General features: G+C 31.4%; 1 protein-coding gene and 1 long non-coding RNA gene across 3 annotated transcripts in view; both read right to left on the bottom strand.

Moving 5' to 3' along the window:
* Positions 1 to 373: 373 nt before the first annotated feature.
* On the bottom strand, positions 374 to 11,696 carry LOC118762557. Its single transcript, XR_004998310.1, has 2 exons — positions 7,710 to 11,696; positions 374 to 6,497 (listed from the first exon to the last, which is right to left on the bottom strand). It is a non-coding gene; the product is annotated as an uncharacterized LOC118762557 (long non-coding RNA).
* A 5,988-nt stretch (positions 11,697 to 17,684) lies between these two features.
* Positions 17,685 to 22,767, bottom strand: part of LOC115215760 (N-terminal EF-hand calcium-binding protein 1-like) — a 113,480-nt gene continuing 108,397 nt past the window's right edge. The window contains exons 11-13 of one of the 2 annotated variants that reach the window (XM_029785060.2): positions 21,815 to 21,906; positions 18,854 to 18,906; positions 17,685 to 17,829 (exon numbers count right to left, since the gene is read on the bottom strand). In XM_029785060.2, the coding sequence (XP_029640920.2) occupies positions 17,761 to 17,829; positions 18,854 to 18,906; positions 21,815 to 21,906 (214 nt within the window). In that variant the 3' untranslated portion in view covers positions 17,685 to 17,760. The remainder of the gene's footprint in view (positions 17,830 to 18,853; positions 18,907 to 21,814; positions 21,907 to 22,767) is intronic. The other variant, XM_029785068.2, reaches the window with a different exon arrangement.

Below are 22,767 nucleotides of genomic sequence, written 5' to 3'. Positions count from 1 at the left end.
ATAAGTAGATGACACAAACTGTAAATATTCATCACCAGCAGTTACATTCTACTGATTTCAGGGAGTGGAGTAAAGCACTCTGATGCACAAGACTTCTCCACACTACAAAATGTGCAGTGTAAATGAAGAGAAATACTTACAAATAGGAAATCAAAATTTGATCAATCAATCGGCCCGCCAAGAGCTTACATCAAATATGCAGAGCTCATATATATATATATATATATATATATATATATATATATATAATGGCATTTTGTAGATTTCGTAAAATATATGAGCAACAATAAAAGACACAATGGAGGTAATACTTAAATATAGTTAAAGCATAATATCATTTTTAATAAATTTATTAATTTTCTTTGTTTTTTTCTTTATTACTTATCCACACTCTCATATTTCTTTGTCATCCCAACATTTGTTGCTGGACTGACTTCAAACAACAAACTAAAATGTCTTAAAAGTCATCAGATCTAAACCAATGTAACTGTAAATATGAAGGAGAATACCAATTCCTGAGTAATAGACCTGCTCAACCTGGATCAATCAATTTTTAACAATCATTTCCTCAACAATATACAAGTTACATTAGTTATAGATTTAAAATCGAAAGTACATTCGTACTACACCAAACAGTTCAGTAATGGTATCGGTTCAATCAAGAGAATGGTGAAAATTTCTTTTATTTTTGCTTTCTATTTTTTTTTACTTTGTTTGATTCCCTCTTTCTGAGCAAAAAAAAAAAAATTGGGATTTCATATATTTGCTTCCAAAATAATTTTGGTTAAGAAACACATCAATTGCAAAGTAAAATATTTTTTCAAGATAACTTTGTGGAGAATTTGTAGATGAAAGGATCACTAAAACATGTCTATAATCTCAGTTTTGCTTAGCTTACATTTCTAAGATATTTTAGGGAAGCCAGCAATATATGCAGATACAGATATATATATATATATTATATAGGAATAACAACAACAGCAGCAGCAGTAGTAACAACATCATTGTTCAAGATAAAATGCAAAAAACTTTCCAACAGTTCAAAATAATTCATGGAAATATATATTCTAAAACATAACTACAAAAAATAGAATTTTCAAAAGCATTTTAAATCTCATATGTATGTATGTATGTATGCACACACACACACACACACACACAAGCACATGTAAATGTATTATACAAACATACAGATTATTATTAAAACCATGACTCCTAAAATGGATTTCTTTTCATTGATAGAGATGTAAGAAACTAGCTATAATGACAAATATATATATATATATATATATATATTCAAATATGAATTAGAAGCAGCACTAGTGTATATATGTGTACACACATACAAATATACACACACATATAAATATACATACATAAATGTGTATGCATGCATATATATATATATATATATATATATATATATATATGCAAAAAAGACTACAGTCATCACTCACAAGCAAATATGACTTGATAGCATATAGTATGCAGTCATTAACTGTTCTAAGTGCAGTTATGAGCAGGCATAAATGCCTTTTCAGGTTCCCCAGTTATTGATTGAATGGAACATCAAGATAATGGCAGCTGGAGGGAGAAAGGGCTGCACCACTAGTTGAGTAGACTGGAGCAGCATGAAATGAACACTCTTGATCAAAAACTCAGCAAGCCAACCAGCCTAGGAATCAAACCCACAACCTTCTGATCATTAGCCCAACATTCTAAACACAAGGTCATATACCTTTGTATGTATACACAGTCATGCACACATATGATCATGTGCTTCTAACTATACATACACATATATATATACATATACACACACACATATATATATATATAGTTAGAAGCACTTTATATATATATACACACACACACACAACATATATATATATTTATATTTATATTTAGAAGTGCATGTACAAACACACATACATATATTTATAATATATATAACATATATATGTAGACACACACATACAATAACTACATTTGGAGAGTTATAAGTATTCAACCTACTAATCAGATAAACTAATAACTCATAATTCAATAAAATGATTACTTGAGTTACAAAAGAAATTAACAAAGTTTTTAAATATCTAATAAATAACAAAAAAATCCTCACAGAAAACATAACTACATCTACCAATCAGTTACATTATATCCCAAATACAAAATTACAAAATATAGAAGCTAAGCTTGGCAGTATGTGGGTAAATTAATTGTTCAAAGATATCAAAAATTTAATCCACAGTGGCAGATGAATTAATTACATCACAGAGAAAACATAATCTGGATAACACCTTTAGGAAGACATAAAAATGTATTGAATATCAATGTACATATAAAAACCTATATAGAATTGTTTCAATACTGAAGAGATACAAATGTCTGCTTAAAATATATATTGTACCCATATATTCATTAAATGTACATCTGGAGCCAGTCTGTTACTTGGTTAATGTAAGAGTGAGGTAATATTTTATAATTGTAATGCTTTAAGACATCAATAAGTATAGTGTCTAGAAATATTGTCTAGTGTTATGATTACTTGCCACCAAAGTAGTCATTGAGATATGAACAACAGTAAGAATATCTTTATGTTTATAAGTCTCTTGCACACACATGTACAATTTTGAAAAAACAAGAAATGTGAAGTAGCAAACAAATGGATTGAGAGGTCAAAAGCCATTTGAAAAAAAGTGTCAAACTTACATCATGAAACAATATCAAAACCAGATTATTAAATACTATGTATGAAGGACTCTAGTGTGTGGAGTTGAAACATAGACACTAACAAAACTATGGATTGCAATAATTTGATATATTGGTACATAGATGATCTTTCAGAATATGGACCATCCACAAAACCCACAATGAAGCACTGAAAATGGCAAAAAATTCAGAAAATTTCATTAGACACCATCAAAGGAAGAAAACTAAAATATTTTTGGACAATTTTAATTAGAAAAGTCAGTTAAAGTGGGATATCTATTTTAATCTTTAAGCTGCAAAATGAAATTTCATGGTTATTCCAGTAATGATGTTATACATATCTTCCAAAAAATAGAATTGGTATTTTTTGTAAGTCACAGTGCATCAATAAATATGACAGATCTCAACAAAGAATAGTTTCAAATATGATATTCCTTCAAAATAGATAGATTTTATATATAAAACTGCTTTCCACAGTTAAAGATATATCTGATTTCTAGAGTAAAAGGGTTTAAAGTACTAATAAAGTCAGACAGTAAAGGATCTAAATTAATATAATTAAGTGCCACTGATGTTTTGGCAATAAGATATATCATCTTTAGCAACTATTGATAAATACATAAAGTGCATAATATATTTCTATAAACCAGTCACACACAACATAAAATGACTGCCTCTAGGTTATATGACAGAAACAAATTCCTGTAATAGCAATGTATTTAGTAGTGACAGCAGGGTCATGTTTAATGGTGTTTCATGATTAATGATAATAATAGTGTTGAGTTAAGTGGATACAGTAGAGTCATCTCGAAAGGAAACAGTAGTGTTGTGTTTAGTGAAGACAGCAGTGTTGTGTTTACAATCATCAATGTTCTATTTATTGCTGATATTACAGGTATACAGACTTTTGACAGTAGTGCTATAATGAGAAAAGACAGAGGTGCAAAGTTGAACTCAGTCAGATTTGAACTCAGAAAGTAAAGAGCCAGAAGAAATGCTACTATGCATTCTGTCCAATGCACCAATGATTCTGCCAGCTTCCAGCTTTGCTTATTATATCAAGTAATAATCAACAGCAAATTTATTAGTGCTATTAGTAGAGCCAGTAATGCTATATTGTGGTGCTAATTGTAACACATTCAATAGTTAAGTATTTTTATTGTATCTAATGCATAACTAGTATATGTTTATTGATCCACAATAAATGAAAGGCAAAACTGACTTAAATGGGTACTGAACTGACTAAGAGTGAAGCACCAAATTAAATAATGCATACCACCATGTTTTTACCATCTGTTATTGGTACTTAATCAGCATTAATTCTCACATTACAATGTTTGCAAAATTTCTATGCTGGCAATAAGGGGTGTTGTCATTATTGTTGTTACAGTTGTTATTAGATAGCCTTGCTAAACTCTACTTGAGTAGAACTGTTATACAGAGTCAACTGATCAAACAAAGAAGACCTTAGCATTTCTACTTAAGGTCATCTTGTTTTTTACTGAAGGGCATGCAATTTCAAGGTTAAGGACTTAGATATAAAAAATATGCTTCTTTTTGTTTTAAAACTAATGAATGGAGTGATTTAGCTACATTAACTAGGTCTGAATTAATATAGTACATTATACTTGGTGTATAATGCTGTATTATAATAGTACTGAAATAGAGCTGCCTCTGCAATGCTAGTATAGTGCAGTGGTGTATTTGTGTGTCTTAATATGTGAAGGTGTTTGTATGAGAAATAGAAAAGTGAAGGAGAAAGTGCTTAAGTGAGGTGTACAAGTGCATGTGGACAAAAAAGCATTTTCATTGGTTCAATGGGTTGTTTTGTTTCAAATCATTCTGCTGCTTCCATCAATATCTCATCTACCACCCTACTACCACTATTACCATCACAACCACTACTACCAGAGCTAAAAATAGGAACAAATTTGTTACCATCCATCACTAAGACCACAACAATTTCATCACTGCAACAACAACAATTTCAAATACTTTCTGCAAACCAACAACAGCAATGATATTTCATAACAGAAAACCAAGGGGTGGAATGTGAAGACAAGCTAAATCTATGTACCATCTTAGATTAAATGTTGTCAATCTTGGAAACCAGAATAGAAAGTGAAAGCCTGACCTTTAAATGTAAAGTGTTACAAAACTTTGTTGGGTTCCTGTGACAAACAAGAAATATTAGTGACAATCTTATTCTGACATTTTACAGACTTGACAACAGGAACAACATCAGACCAGTATTCAATGGCATTTCTAAATATAATACAATATTGAAAAAAATATAAACAATGCTAATTTGGAATTTATAGCAAAAATATGTAGTTTGAAGTAAAAATGGTTAGTTCTGTAAAACAAAATATTAGCTACTTTTATAATTTCTAACATAGGCACAAGGCCAGAAATCTGAGGGGAGGAGGTTAATTGATTAAATCAACTCCAGTATATGACTGGTACTTTATTTAAGGTAAAGCTGGCCACTTTAGTGTGATTTTAAAGAGTCAGAAAAAATATAGAGCCAGGCTACAAATCCACTGTTCTGGTATGGTAAAATAATAATTTCTAAGATAAGCATGAAATAAGAAATTTGAAGAGATGAAAATAAGGATATTGATACCATATTAAATGAAAATAAGGATAGCGATACTGATTGAGAATGGTGAATAGAATTTTATATAACTACATAATACAATGGTGATTAAGGTAGAATATTAAGTAGTGACAGAAATGTTACCAACACATGTAACTCTATAAATGATTGGTACTTTATTTTATCAACTCCAGGCAAAGTTGACCTCTGCAGGATAGCTGAAAACCCAAGCTAATCCACTCTTCTAGTATCAAATAATAATAATAATAATAATAATAATAATAATAATAATAATAATAATAATAATAATAACAAAAAAAAAAAATAATTCTTTCTACTATAGGTTCAAGGCCTGAAATTTTGTGGAGAGGCGACAGTTGATTACATCAAACCCAGTGATGAACTGGTCTTATTTTATTTGATCTTGAAAGGCAAAGTGGACTTCAGCCAGGTTTAAACATAGAAACTAAAGAACCAGAAGAAATGCAATTAGGCATTTTATCCAGCACACTAACAATTCTTCCAACTCACCATCTTAACCCTCCAGCATTTAAACCGGTCATATTTGGCCCAAGTATTCCCTTGGCTCAAACCAGCCAGATCTGGTTTCTCACACCGACCCTACAATGTCATTCTAAAAATAAACAATAACATTGGAATATTGAAGCTACAATATAATGCATAATTCATTTAAAACAATATGAAAGAATAAGTATTACATCTGACAGTAAAATCTAAATACTAAAGTGTCAACGATAATATTAGTTGTACTTCATGGAAAAAAAATGAGGGTACTGTGTAGTGAATTATACAATCTATATAAGTGACACCAACTATGATGGTACTGTGTGATGAAGCACAAAATATGTATGTGCAGCCATAGAGAAAGTAATGTGTGGTGAATACAATTACAATGGCACAATGGAACTAAGTGACACAAATTAGAATGGTACTATGTGGTGACATACATTACGTATGTTATCCTAGTACTGTATTGTGAGATACACAATCTATATATGCAGACCATTATATTATGATGATATATCAAAATAAATATGCATATCTGGAAGTGATAGTGTGGCAAATCTGACGACAGACAACTAAAGGTGAAAAAGTGACCACCAGCCAGCAATGGAATCGTTATGTAATTATTTGACTTGCAAGAAAGAGCAACCAAATCTTCTTCCTACCACCTTAGAAAAAAAGGACACATTGGATAATATAACACAAGGTGCAGTATGCTTCAAATAAAGACAGGATATTCTTGATCAGTGCTGACTTTATCACTGAATTGATCAGTGCTGACTTGAAGTTAAACATCAATTAAAGAAAGGTTGCAGACAAATAGAAAAAGATAAGAGCTTTAACTTTTGCCATTGTGCAATAATAATATCAAATTTCACCAAAGCTGAAATATTGGAAAATTAACCTCACCTTTTATAAGCCTATATTATGGTCAGTCTATTCACCAATCATAAGAAGCCATATTTCTTTTACATAGATATCTTTCAACTAGGAATGAACTAACATAAATTTCAACTATTTTATGCTTGGTAGACAATTGATATATTTGTATAAATATTTCACCTCAAAGCTATTTCCTTTCAAGAATATTATAGAATATACAGGAGAGAGGATTCCATCAGTAATATTTCACAACATAATTTAATAATAAAACCACTAACAATTTAATAAATGTATACTGTTTTTAATAACTACTTAGTCATTGCTTTAGTAATAATTCATCTAGAATTACATTTCTTAATTTGGAAACATAAATTTAAGAAGTGAAAAAACAATAAAGAATGGAAGATAAAAGAAAGACACTATAATGAATAATAGACAATGCCAAAGAAAACTGTGATAGTAGAACACCGACTTATAAATTGCTATAACTAATATAACAAGATGGTATATTCCATGAAATAAATGCTCACTAAAAAAACACTGAATCTGAACTCTGGGTTTGCTTAGCATTTATTTGAGGATGTTAAAACAATCCTTGCTTTATTAACAGTAGCAATAATGTCCTTGGCATAAGTGTTGATTACAATTTAAACAAACATATTTGTTTACTAAAATACATGTAAAATATTGTTTTTCAATTTTGGAAATCATTAGTCTTAATATATTGTATTTGATGAAATATAAGACGCACTTTTTTTCCAAATAAATATCTCAAAAATTCCCCTGGATCCTATATGCAAAGTTGGGCACCCCATAAACTAATTTTGTTCACAATGCTCATTTTTCTAGAATATGTGCTAGAAATTGAGGTACATCTAAAATGCCCATGTATCTTTTATGTCATCAAATACGGCAATAAAATCATGTTACCTACAATCACATGACAATTTTTAGAGGGTTGTTTTTTCTTGGGGGGGGGGGGAGGGTTTACATAGAAACCAAAAGACCAAGGATGTATAAGCATATCTCTGAAGCAACACAACACATGATGGCATACCATATAAAAGTCTCAGAAAATTGTAAATTCATGCTTTAATAATGGCAAACTGATATTTTGGCTCTTTAACAATCACTCATATTTAACATAAATACCAATTCATTCATAATTTGATTTTAATTACAGCTAATTTATCATATTAGATCATTTTCACAGTAAACCAAGAAACCAATTTTGTATGCTAATTTAATTCACGTGTACATTAATAAAGTATTTTACTTGAAGCTAAGTCACAACTTGTTAGAAGCTAAAACATGCCATTAGAAGGGAAAACAACTGTGAAATTTAAATGGATAAACTTAGCACAGAAGAGAGAAGAATAACTAATGGAGAACGTGCTTGAACAACAATGCCAACTGCCGACTGTAATTCCAGTTAATTCTCCTCACTACAAACAAATTCACTAAAATATATTTTTTATAACAAAATAATCCTTTCCTGAGTCTATTTCTGCAATGAAATGATGTGATGGTTATTTAATTTCCCAGACTTTATTCCACATACTAATTTAAATCTACTTCAATCAATAATGGCATTTTGTCAGTACAAAACTTCTAAAATATTTCCATCATTTCAGATTTCCTTCACACTTATTTTCAATGAATTTGTATTTACTGAATAAATGATAAAACAATTATTTAAACTTCAAAAATGTTAATTAAGAATTAATTATTAGCAAAGGAAGCACCTTTATAAGAGGATTTCTCAAGGCTAATAACACAGTATTCATGGATATAAAGATTACCTTATGTCAATTAAAGTCTACCTTTAAAAAAAAATATTTTCATAGATCTCCAGTTTTTAAGATTTAAGTATACACAACCCCCAATCACACACATTTGGATGAGAGTAAGTAAAATCAACAAAACTCAGTCAAAGCATTCAGTATAATACAAATTAGACATTAGAATTAATAGTCTAAAGGTGACCTGCACTGACATTAAATGAATAGGATACAGGAGTGTGCAGCAGTATCATTTTATATATTTATTTATATATTTTCAAATGTGTTTGTTTGCTTAAATACTTTGTTAGAAAGTCTGTAAAACTGTTTAGTGTGGAGTAGCTCATGCTGTAAGATCAGTGAGAAGCAGGTGACAATGTTAGCTTTCCTGTTGTGAGGAGGGTATGGTTAAACATCCAGCTTTTGCAGTAGTCAATACCAGTATTAGGGTATAACATCAAGGTTTGGTTAAGTAAATATTAAAAAAAGTGAATACACATACACACATACATGCATACATGCATGCATGTAGATATGTAGGTAGGAATGTATGCATGTAAGTATATATGTGTGTATGTACATACATCATAGGTGAATTGGAATGTGTAATCCAAGTGTTTAGCTCATGAAGCATTCACACAGACAGTGGCTATCTGAAAGTGGAAAGGTGGGGAGGTCTAGGATGTCACCACACCAGTATTCAGAAAATCCACAAAAGCATCTATAGAATGGTCTGATCAATAAGTATCCAGACTGTTGTCATAGTAATGAAGCTAAAGCATGCAGAGTGAAGCCGCTTAGCACAGATTGACCATGAACACTGCTGTGCATATGCACCAAATTTTAACATTCTAGCTCACTTCTGCTGTTTACAGCAATGGTTGGAAGGAACGTGTGTAGCATGTGATCATCACATTGACCATGACAGAGAAAGTTGAGCAGAGAATCTGCATCAAAGTTGCAGAAAGTGTATGGAAAGGAGTGTATGAGCCAAAAGAATGTCAATAGTGACAAACATTCTGGGATACCTGTTAGCAGCAGAACTGAGAAAAACATCGCAGATGTGCGGGAGGTCATCAAATCACCATCTGTGAGTTATCAGAGTATGTACAAATTAATTATGGTTCAGTTCAGTCCATTATTACTGAAGATTTGGATATGTGTCTGCCAAGTTTGGGCCAAAACTGATTTCAGCTGACCAAAATGACACTCGGATTTCAATTGCACAAGATCTCCTTAATTGTGTCGAGAATGATGAAAACTTTTTGAAAACAGTCATAACAGGTGATGGATCATGGGTCTAAGGTTATAACCCCAAAACAAAGGCTCAGTCTTTGCAGTGAAAGACCCCAACCTCCCCAAGACAAAAGCAATGTGAAGACATTGTGGACCATTTTCTTCGACTACAAAGGAGATTGTTCATCATGAGTATGTTCCACCTGGTCAGACAGTAAACAAGGAGTACAACCCTGATGTTCTGCAGCATTTGTGGAATGCTATTTGTCGAAAAAGGCCACAATGGCATGCATCTGGTGAGTGGCAATTGCACCATAAAACACACCTGGCCATTTAGTGCAGCTTGTGGAGCAGTTTTTGGCTAGGCACAGCATTCTCCAGGTCTGACGGCCACCATATTCCCCAGATCTCACCCCTTGCGACTTTCCAAAAATCAAATCCTGCTTGAAAGGTAGATTTCAGGACATCAAAGAAATCAAAGTGAATGTGACAAGGCAGCTGCTGATTATCCCAGAAAACAAGCTCCAGGAATCAATGCTGGATTAAGTGTGTGGATTCCAAAGGGGACTACTTTGAAGGAGACTAAATGCCAAATTGGTACATGTTGTAGTTTTGTTTTTATAGCACTAGTCCGGATACCTATTGATCAAACCTTGTATATAATAAAAGAATATCAAAGAATGAAGTTAGCTAACTTTTTAAGATGTAAGTAAACATAAACTATATATATATGTAGATGGATAGCTGTAATTGGATAAGAACTCACAACCATGGATCAAAACTCTGGACACAATGTTCATCAGGTTATTTGTGTCTATTGAACAAAGCCAACTATAAACAAAACACATGTTGAATAGGTTAGAAGAAAGGAATATTTCTTTTACACTTGTTGAAAAGTTTCAGCATTGCATTTAATGCTGCTTGTAATATTGTTTGCTGTGCTTTTAATATCTCAGTAATTTAACTGAATGTTAATAAACAAATAACAAGAAATAAACCTTTCAATTGCTTCTGAGATTATAAATGTATATATATAGCAGATCGGTCAGAACAAACAATAAACAATAATTTCTTTTAAAAAATAACAAAACAAACAAGAAAACAGGTTAGAAAGAAGCTTTAAAACAGAAAAACATATTAACCAGAATCTTTGAAGGAATGCTCGACAGAGATTAGTTGATGTCACAAATATTTACATAAATAGATTCACTTGACCTTTGGGTAAACTTTACATAATGATGGGGAACAGAGCAATGTAGCTACCTGTAATGAATTACATAGGAAGACCTCAGAATGATATGCATGCAATCTGCTCACCACAGCAAGAACTGGTATGGAACAACAGCACACAAAACAGGCTCTAGTACATCTCCGGTATTGTATGGCAGTAGTTTTTGGGGTGTTAAGTCAGTGAAGCAATTTACAGTGCCATAAAAATAGCTTTCATGTTAGGCTGTTTATAATTAAAATAACTATAGATTTAAAAAAGAAAGAAATATCAAGTATAGGCATGAAGTTATTTTTTAACATCTTTTTCCGGAGTAGGAAAACAAAAGCAACATCAAATTGACACAATCAAAACATTTTCAAAATTCTTAATTATTTTTCGAATGCCAATATAAATTTGTTTTTTTGCTTCTGAAGAAGTTATTTTTAGACAAGACTAAAATTATAATTCTATGCAAATATACATATATATTGCACGTGTGTGTGTGTAAAAACACACACACACACACACACACATATATATATATATATATATATATGAACACATATGTATCTTTATATGTATGTATAATGTATCTATGTGTGTGTACACACACATCATGGTATTCACAGTATCACGGTATTGACCAGACTATCAGATGTTACACATCACTAGTCACAATGTGCTTTGCATTGTTTTAGCCTTTGAATGATGCCACCCTACTGGCCAGGCAAACAGGCCTACATTTTGCTTGATCGGACTAGAGCAAGCAATATGAAATTATGGGTTTTGCCAATCCAGGAATCAAACCCACAATTTGGCAATCATGAGTGCAACACCCTAACCACAAGGTCATGTGCCTTCACACACACAGAGGCACATATATACACATGTATGTACCTATGTGTAGATATATGTATGTATGTATGTATGTAGTTGAAATTTACAGAAAAACAAAAGACAAAGACAGGTATATAAACAACAAGCAGGTGTATTAGTCTGATGCTCGGGAAGGTGAGAAAATCTTTTATGTTTTGAGCCAATGCTCTTCAACAGAAAGGAACATGAAGAAATAAACAGAGAGAGGATAAAAAACTTTGGAGTTAGCAATCATTCATGGCAACTGTAAGTGTATGTGTGTGTGTGTGTGTGTGTATTTCTCAAGTTAATTTTACAACAATTGTAACAATTTAAAAATGATTACAATACATTTTGTAGAATGGAAGCCTCTAAAATATATAACTTTCCATGACAATAAAATATTCTCTATGAAAATAGATTTCCTCAAAATACAATATTAAAACTAATAAAGGAATTCAATATTGGTTGTAAAGTACAATGCTAATCAAATGTTAGAAATATGCAGTATTCACTTGCTGTAATAACTTTTCATGATATCATGGTATTTTATATATGATACATTTTTAAAGACTATTTAAAAAAATAAATGTTTTAAAATTTTATACAGCTTGATTTATCACATAAAATGGACTGAATGAAATGTTTCAAGAAATAATCAAAAATGTCATTGTAGAAGATTCTACAATGAGCAAACTCTGGCAGTTCGCTCATAGATGGTAGGAGAGATAAAAAGACAAATGAATTTATAGCAGTATTAGAAGAGATTTTGTTAAGACAGTTGGCTAAGTCTACAGAATGTTTTTAATTTAGAAACAAAGACCCTTATCTTCAAAATTACCTTCACTTCATCTGTCATAGTGCAATTCAGAACAGAAAATTAAAATATTTTCAAACTACAAGTACTTCAATATTCTTAGAAATATGTAGTCTAAATGTCTGAAAACCTAGCATAAAGGAAAGGATTTTGTATGGTTTTGAGATAAAATATGTTCCTAAAGATGATCAAGAAATGAAATTATCAATTTAAAGAAAGAACATTAACATTATATATATGTGTGTATACTGAAACAATCAATTCAAAACTGTCTACAGCTCTGTAAAATATAATAATGTGTGGTGCAGACAATTATTTTTGTAGACTCAACCATATGGAAATGATAAAATATGCAAATACCTTTATACAACATTCAATACCACTATAGACATAGTATTGAAGAACTAACATAACCAATAAATTTATACAACCAAAATTTAAATGTTATATTACTACTGATACTATTTTTCTCTCTCTCTCTCTCTCTCTCTCTCTCTCCACACACACACATATATTTAGGAAGTCAATAGTTATGGCTGATCAGACAGTAACCATTGGTTTCACACCTACAAAGCACTTAGTTGTGTAGACAACTCATCAGACTCAAATGGACATTTGAGTCTGGTGAGTCACCTATATGGCTAAGCGCTTTATAGGTGTGAAACCAATGGTCACTCTCTGACCAGCCATAACAAAAATATATTACTGCTCTAATGTTTTAGAGTGTGCTTCTTTTTTGGATAAATGAACTACTGACGATATATATATATATATATATATATATAATACAGTGTACATTTAAACACATTAAGAGGTTTCCATCATAGGAATCCTTTACGCTAGAAGGAACAGCTAAAGTCCAAACCACTAATTAGGGATAAATTCTCGAAGGGAATGAAAAATGTACACTGTAGTAAAAATTTCTAAAATCTTTATTACCCTGATGTCATTAATTTAATTATATATATATATAGAAAATAGTAAAAAGTGAAAACACTACAGAAGGCTTAAAGGTTTAAACCTTTAAGTCTTCTGTAGTGTTTTCACTTTTTACTATTTTCTATATATTCAACCACGTGCTTTCACAAACCAACTTTCTTATATATATATATATATATATATATATATATATTATATATATATATATATACATATATATATATATATACATGGATGTATATAGGGTAGAGAGGAAGAGGGAGGGATGCATGCATATATATGTATATATATAGAAGTATACATATGTACATATGCAAACACATTCATAAACACACACATACAAAACTACAAACACCCATTCAGCAATATCATTATTAACATATATAACTATCAATACTATCATTATCTTGATTTAACGGCATATATGAAGAAAGCTAATATAAATGTTAATTCAAGGTTATTATTTTTAAATGAATTAAAGAATAACAACACAACACTTACTGATAGGGAGACTCAATACCAAGAGTAGAGTTAAACTTAGACTCAAAGAAAGTTTATAAATCTAGCAGAAACAGAAATAACCCAGAAATAATCTTTAAACATGCAATTTGAGGACAGATTTTTATCACAAAGCTAGCAGAAGATAATAGTATATGGTCTTTATGATGTTGAGATTACAGTTTAGAAACCATACAATATGATTTATGTAAGGCTTAGGAGATTATATATTGGAAACAGTAATTTTATTCACATAGGAAGCATCTGAATATATCAATAAAAGAAAGAATCAATCCAATATTCCAGAAAGGATATTAAAAGCAAAGTAAAATATCAATATTGATATTGAGTGCCAAAAAATAGGACAACTGATCAAAAATATTTCATTTCTAAATTATTATAATCTGTCAACAAATATTGGATTTACAAGTGATATCAAATATTGAGCTGTTCTTTTTATTCAGTTAGTTTTTGTCGTGTTTTGTTGTTATTTAATAACTTGATAATTGTTGTACTGAATATAAAAAAAGTGTTGTATATTAGATAGAAAGAATATTTAAATATTCATGTGGCAAGATATGAATAGGAAAGAGATTATTTCCCACTGCAAAGATGCATTTCATTTAACAAGTCTGTCAGCTACAGCTTGACAAGAAACTCTTTATCAAAGGAATCTGTCAAATAATTACAAAAGCAAAACAAAAGGAAACAAAAGGAAAGAAAACAATAATACTCTGAAGACAAACATGAGCAAGCAACAGGCCATACCTGCATATAATTTGTACAGCAAACCACAATGGACATTGTTGCAATGTCAATATATATCATTCCTGACAGTTATTCTCATAGTAACACAATCATTGCAACTTTAAGAAGCACAAATATAGGCATGTGGAAAGATAGAGTGACTGTGTGGAGATAAGAAGGAAGGGGGAAAATAATTTGATGCCAACACTAATGAAGTTATAGCAACATGAACAAGTATAAGGAACACATGTAGGGCATAATAATAATAATAATAATAATAATAATAATAATAATAATAATAATAATAATAACAACAAAAACAAAAACAACAACACAGTATATTATAATATGCCATTTGTTTGATTCAATGAATAAACCAAGAAAACATCAAACTACAACAAAAGAAAATATTATAAAGATATTCATTTAATTTCAATGAAGTAATTAACATAACAAAACGTAAAACCAAAGCTTTACCAATTAACACTGTAATTAGCAGGAATAGCAGAATAATTTTGTTGATAAGGATTGTGTAGTTTTAGTATGTAGAATTAAATATTTTGCCTAAGAAAAAAACACATCTACAGCTAAAATGTAAATACACAACCATGAGTCAAGACTGACAGCTTTTTCATTAAGTCATTGTGTTTTTTGAGCAAATCCAACAATAAACAAACTAACAGAGGTTGAGTAAGTTAGCAGGAGAGGATGTTTTCAATGCTGCTTGCAATATTGTTTGGTGTACTTTTAATATATCAATCTCTTCCCAAGATGTTCTTAAAAAAAAATAAATAAAACCAAACTTTTACAATTGCTGAAATTTAATAATACAGAAGCAGCTCAAATCAATGAAAAAGAATAAACTATAATTTAGGAAAACAAAGGAAAAACATTCTAATAAATTCTGATGCTATTGCTATTTCGCAGTTCTTCCCCAACAACCTATGCTTTCCATCCTCTATATGTAAAATAGACAAACAGTTTTAGATAGAATAAGACAGAATAAGAAACCTGATCACTATCAAATAAAAGTATACACCCTAAAACCTTACTTGGCCTTCACTATCTAAAATTATCATGCATGCTAACATTCCAGCAAATGAGAATAAACTAATGCAGTTCACATTTTTGTTCAAATTGTTGTTTATTTGTTTTGGTTTATTTCTTTCTGTGTAAATGGATGTTGTCTTTCCATAAAGGAAATACAGTACAGAGTAATTTCTATTCCTAAAGGAAAATACTCAGTGATAATAAAATACAGTTTTTAAAATACGGCTTTCAATTACACATAAACCAAAATATTTATAATGCAATAAAAACCCACATTATTTTCATCAAGTTGAATAACAAAAACAATCTAAATAACAATAAAATTTAATATTGTTAATGATTTCTCTCTTCTCTTCAATCGAAATGTATAGAAAATTCCATCAACAAATAAAATCAACAGAGCAGGGGAAGGATTGCCAATGATAACTACCATGGCTCAAAAAGCCCAACACACACACAAATGGAAGAGTACTCAATACCTGAGGTAGAGTGTATAATTTATTAAGTCAGCAAAATATGTTTCAACCATCCAGCTTGCAAATTCTCCTCTGGAATTTGAAAGCTGAATATCTCAAACATTTTTTTTTTTCCCCTTTTGGTTGAATTCCATTGCCTTTTGTGAGTATTTTTTGTAAGAAACCATTTTGTCTTCTACATTCAGGCACAACACACATCCCTGTGCACAAAGAGCTGGAACAAATACTGCAAAGCATTTTCACCAATATTCTAACAAGTCTACCACTCTGCTGCCCAAAACTTTACCAACAAGGACATGGAAGGCAAAGCTGACCTCAGAAAGACTTGAAGCCAGAACATAGAGAACTGGAACAAATATCACAAGACATTTTATTTGATGCTCGACTATCAATTCATTTCACATATATATACACACACACACACACACACATAAACATACATATATGTATATATTAATATATATATATACGTATATACATACATATATGTATATATTAATATATATATACACACATATATACATGCATCATATACATATATATGTATACACACACACACACATGTTCATATATACATACATAAACTGACAGACAGATTAAAATATTTCTATTCCTTCACAACTGTCACCTTTTTCTCTGATCACAAGTGCAGAAGACTGCTGTCTCTTCCACCCATTCATTTTCATTCAAAGTACACATGCCTCAAGTAATGACAAACGTGTGAATAATATATATATATATTTATATACACACACACACACTCACAGATACAATATACATACATTTATATATACTCTCTCCCTTTCTCTCTCTCACACACATACATTTATACAATCTTGACTTTACAAAATTACCGTAATAATTAAATGCTTTTAAATAGGTTAATTATCATAGCTAACTGTTTTTATTCTCCCCCATCATTAGTAACATTTAGCTAAATTAAGATATTGGTTTAAAGAATGCAAGGCTGTTTATATTTCCAAACATATTCTGGACATAAAAACAGGGCAGTTTTGTGCTATATATTTTATATAAATATATAATGCACACACACACACACACATGCATGCATAGACTACTCCGTATACAGTGATGGTGGAAAATTTCTCAGGAAAAAAATTATTGCGAGTTGTCTCCACACACAACAACAATAACAAGTAACACATAAAATGAAAGCCACTGAAAGCATATTTATAAGTTTTATAATGGTAATAATGGGTATGGTTCTGACCAACACATAAATTGCATGGAAGAAGGATGTAATCAACGGACCAATAAGTAGAAGTAATGTCACAATTTGGCATTCACTTTAAGAATATTAATGCTTCACTAACTTCCATGATGCTTTTCTTTTTTCGTTTTTTTGGGGGTTTTTTTTCTATTTCTTTACAATACAAATTACAATAAGCTAGCTACTAGCTAGCTAACCAGAGTCAAAGATTGGCTGCCAGGGTCAAAATATGTGGGTCGATCACTTCAGAAACTTTTCTGCCACCAATGCGCTGTAAAGAGAAATCATATATTTCATTTTGTTTTGTTTAGTTGGGTAATTCTGTTTCTTTAAATCTTAGACATTAATCAACAAAACTAAAATATGACCATCATAATCATCATCAACATTATCATCACCAAATAACGTCTGTTTTCCATGCTGGCATGGGTTGGACGGTTTGACAGAGCTGGAAAGCCAGAAGACTGAGCCAAGTTCTAGTGTCTGCTTTGCTAACCACTTTACAGAGTGTAAAGGGTAGTTTTTACATGGCGCTGGAGAAGCTTGCAAGACAAGACAAAGACCCTTCAACCAAGAGGGGAAGTAGTATTGAGAGAGGTGGCTATCATGCCAAGTGATGAGAGACAGAAACAGGTGTCTGCTGTAGAGGAGATACATAGCTACCCTAGTCAGAAAATGAAGGAGAGATAGAGAGAGAGAAAATGAGGGAGAAGATGGTGGTAAGAATATGTCAGGGTGTACCCTCAGGGTACAGCAGGGTGAATATAAGTGGTACTGAAGATTGGACAGGGTAAGCAGGCAGGGGGTTTGCAAGAGTGTGAAAGGAGAGTGAGAGACAAATCCGTTGTTCTTTAGAATCCATGTCAGCCCAGGTCAAGCAAACCTGTGAATAATGGTTTCTTTTAATGGCTTTTGTGTTTTTAAGACAATAGGGTAAAATTTGAAAGATAGTTTGGTTGCAATTTTTTGTGGCTTGAGGAGCCATACAGGTACTCCTTTGATATTATATGACATTTGTTAGCTCTGCCTGAGTAGACAAATAGCAAAGAGAAAGGCAACCAGAAAAGAATTCCATAAGAATTCCTTACATATTATTTTCATTGTGCACATGCTAGCATAAAATGTATAACTTAAGCATATATAATTCCAATTTTAAAGATAGGAAGAAAAGTTTTGAGGAGGGTCTGGTAACTGCATTGAGCAAATAGAATATAAGATTATCTTATATTCGCAATGAATATAAGATTATGTATGTATATAAGTATACATGGAAAGATACATGTATAGAATCTTACGTAATTTTCATTGATTTTTTGTTGTGTTTTTTTTGTCAGGCATACACCATTGTCTGAAAAATGAAAGCATGAACATGTAGTTTAGATGTCTGCTTTTTAAATAATGTTGTAAGGTAAGAGTCTTTCACAATAGCCTTGAGCCAATCCAAGTCTTACGAATTTAATCAACAAGACAGAGCCTTTGCAAATGCCCATCACTCTCTATTCATTCTTGCGTGAGACCTAACTTGTAGCCTGGTTTACCACCTGGCTCATGGGTGCCTGGAGTAGAGACTATTGTATTGCAAACATTCTGACCAGTTGTCTACCTTGAGGGTAGTACATGTTGATGGACTATGTCTTACAGTCATATGCAATGGGTCAGGATTCCTTCCCCACTTCCAACCCTCCAGTCTCAGATGGCCTGCAAAAGTTTCAGGGCTTTTAAAAAGAAAATAAGACAAAAGAATGTATGGCTTCAATTATATTTAATTTGAAAATGTTTTCAACTAAACTCAAAATCAGTAGGCACATGTTACTGAACACATACTTCTCATTCATTTTGGGTAATAACCACCAAATTAATTTACATTAAGACAAAATATTTTTTCATAAACAGAACTGACGTGTTCAGTATTAAACACATATAATGAGAAAGTGAATCCAATATTTTGCAAAGACAAATTCTTTTTGACATTAGATCCTTTTTGTAAGGATATATAGTCATCGAAAAAGATTAATTGCAAAACTGACCTTGGTGGGATTTGAACTCTGAAAGTTAAGAGCTGGAACAAAGATGGAACAAAAACGCAAAGATTTTTTTTTTTCTGATTCTCTAATGTTTCAGTTGATCCACAGTCCTTAATGAAAATAATTGTTTCTGAGTTTAACACAAGCCTGAAATTTGGGAGGGGGTTACTTGATTTAAATTGCCCTCAATACTGTTATTATATTTTAGTGACTCCAGAAATGTAAGGCAAAGTTGATCTCAGAGAAATTTCAACTTAGAATGTAAAGAGCCAGAACAAATACTGCAAGGAATTTTGTCTGATGCTCAAACAATTCTGCCAATCCAAACACAAAGCTTGGACTATAGCTGATTATATCAATCCCATATGTATTTTTTCAACCCTAGAGAGATTAAAGATAAAAACTGACCTCCAAGGATTTCAAATCAGACCATAAAAAGACGTAACTAAATATTACGAGGCAACTTGTCCATCACTCAACTGATTTTGCTGTCCATTACTTTTGTCTAATAATAATATTAAGTTGTAGGGTTAGTTGTAAGGGCATTCTGAGCACTAATGACCAAGTTCAAGAAATATGGCAAAGAAATTGAAATTGACATGAGGGTAGAGCATACTAAAAAAATTGATTAGGGACAGCAAGGATTTTGAGATTAGTACTTAGGTGTTGAGTATCTTCCACACTACTTAACATCTAGGTACTAAGTCTTATAATTCATGGAAAGAGACTCTGAGAGACCTTTGACAATAGGTTGCTATCCACTTTCAGAGAATTAACTGGAGCAAGTAAGACCAAGAGCTCTGAGAATAATAATAATAATAATAATAATAATAATAATAATGATGATGATGCCCATAATGCTATTTTAAGTAGAGACAGGATTTTTGGTAACCGAAGGGTTACAATTAAATGAACTGACTTGGTATTTCAGTGGTACTAAAACTTCTGAAATCATGTCCAGACAAAGCATACAAAAGCAATGTAAACATGAACATATGATATGAGGGTAACAAATTTCATACCTTATCTACTTGGCAATTACGTTTCAACAATACCAATAATAACAATGATTAATAATTATAATAATTGATTCTAACACAGGCACATGGCCACAAATATTGAGGCAAGGTGGTTAGTCAATTAAATTAGTCCAAGTACTTGACTGGTACTTTATTTTACTGATCCTAGAGGGATGAAGAGTAACCTTGGTAGGCTTTGAGCTCAGAATCCAAAAAGCAGGAACAAATGCTGTAAGGCATTTTGTGACATTCTAATGATTCTGCCAATCTACTGCCCAATAATTTCCTACATAGACACAAGATCTCAAATTTGTGAGGGAAGGGAAACTCATTACATCAACCTCAGTACTTCATTGGTACTTTATTGACCCCAAAAAGAGGAAAAGAAAAGTTGATAAAAAATGAAATACGAATAAAAATAATTGGGATTTACATCAAGTAAAAGGGTGGGATTGACCAAAAATGACAAACTTTATGTAGGAGAATAAAGCGATTGTTAATAAATAAAGTATTAAAACTTTAAAAAATGAATTAGCAATAAATAAAAATAAAATTAAGGTAATAATACACCTAAATCATATTGTTATCCTGTAGTGAGATCCACAAAAGAAAGCTTCTGTACAATGAACCACATCCTTCAAAAATTTGCATCGGAATTATATCCTTTCATTGACTTGTTTTACTCATTCTAATTTGATCAGTCATCCACATACAATATACAATCTTAGTAGTGGAACAAACATTTCTATTGTCAATGTTTCCACAAATAGTATTTAAAGTGAAAGAGCCTTGCAATTCCAATATGTAGTCACTTCCAGGGATGTGCATAATAGAAGCTACATGGTAGTACCTACATGGCATTGTTCTTTTATGGTAATATTTCCATAAATTGCTAATACAACATTTCTCTATCATAGGCTCAATTAGATGCTAGCAACATTTTATGGAAACAAAGTAATACTCCATAATGGCCTAAATCACTACTCCCTGATGAATCAATAAGACAAGGCTCCAACTTGGAGTCTATTACACAATAAAGCACTGTCTGAATTATGTTAGCAGTAATTCCTCTTGATTGCATAAAATATTCCTTTGATTGCATAAAATTTTATGTCAACAAGAATTGCACCCTTACATGATAGCACTCCTACATGGTCAACACTATACAGTATGTTTTAAACTCTGTAACGTATTTACTATGAATAAAACTTACCTGGAATATTCATTGTCTTGACTTCAATTTCGTCATCCAACATCTCAGAAATTTGTTCCTCAAAAGTTTTCCATTCACTGCTCTCAGCAAACCTGTAGCAGAAGTACAATAGTGACATTTCAGCTATAGGGATACACACATGGTTACAGAGAGAGATATACACACAGTAACTATTAATGACAATCAAAATTTCATGGAGAAATGAGGAGCTTCTGCAAGATCTTCAACCTGCAAGAAATAACAGTCTAGTTTCTCTCAAATCACACCTAAATGAGTTAAATAAAGAAAGACAATGTATTCCTGATACACAGAGACAGGCTGATTACAGCAGGAACATTTTTAATCATACGCAATCAGAGTAGGACAACAACAACGACACAATCAAAACTCTCAACAGACTGTAGCTGTCATGTAGCAATACTTCAGCCATGGGAACACAAAGCCCCCCGCCCCCATGCCACTATGTTATACACTGCAATCTATATAACTTACTAATTTATACAATTAAAATTCAAGTATTAACACAAATATGACTAGAAAGCCTATTCTTCATACTTATTAATATTTATGACATATAACTAAGAAGTTTTACAATATTTTCAAGAGATATTTTATTGAAACAAACTTTATATTATAAGAGATCATATGAAAGGATAATACACACGCACACACACACACATACATATATACATACATACATACATACATACATACATACATACATACATAACTGAAACAGCTGTAAGTGAAGATGATTAATTTACTGTTAGTAATAAACAATTATTAACTTCCCAATCTCCATTTTCTCTTTCTTTGTATGTATGTGTATATATATATATATCTGAACATGACAGCTGGAAATCTGGAGAACATTGCAGAATCAGAATATCATATCAATGCTTGTCTAGAACAAAATCAGTTTCTAAGTTTATATTTTTCTTGAAAGATCTTTG

Source organism: Octopus sinensis, linkage group LG1 (genome assembly GCF_006345805.1).
Source record: "Octopus sinensis linkage group LG1, ASM634580v1, whole genome shotgun sequence".
Lineage (NCBI taxonomy): Eukaryota > Metazoa > Mollusca > Cephalopoda > Octopoda > Octopodidae > Octopus > Octopus sinensis.
Note: the sequence above shows the minus strand (reverse complement) of the source record. Positions and strands in the feature narration are given on the sequence as shown.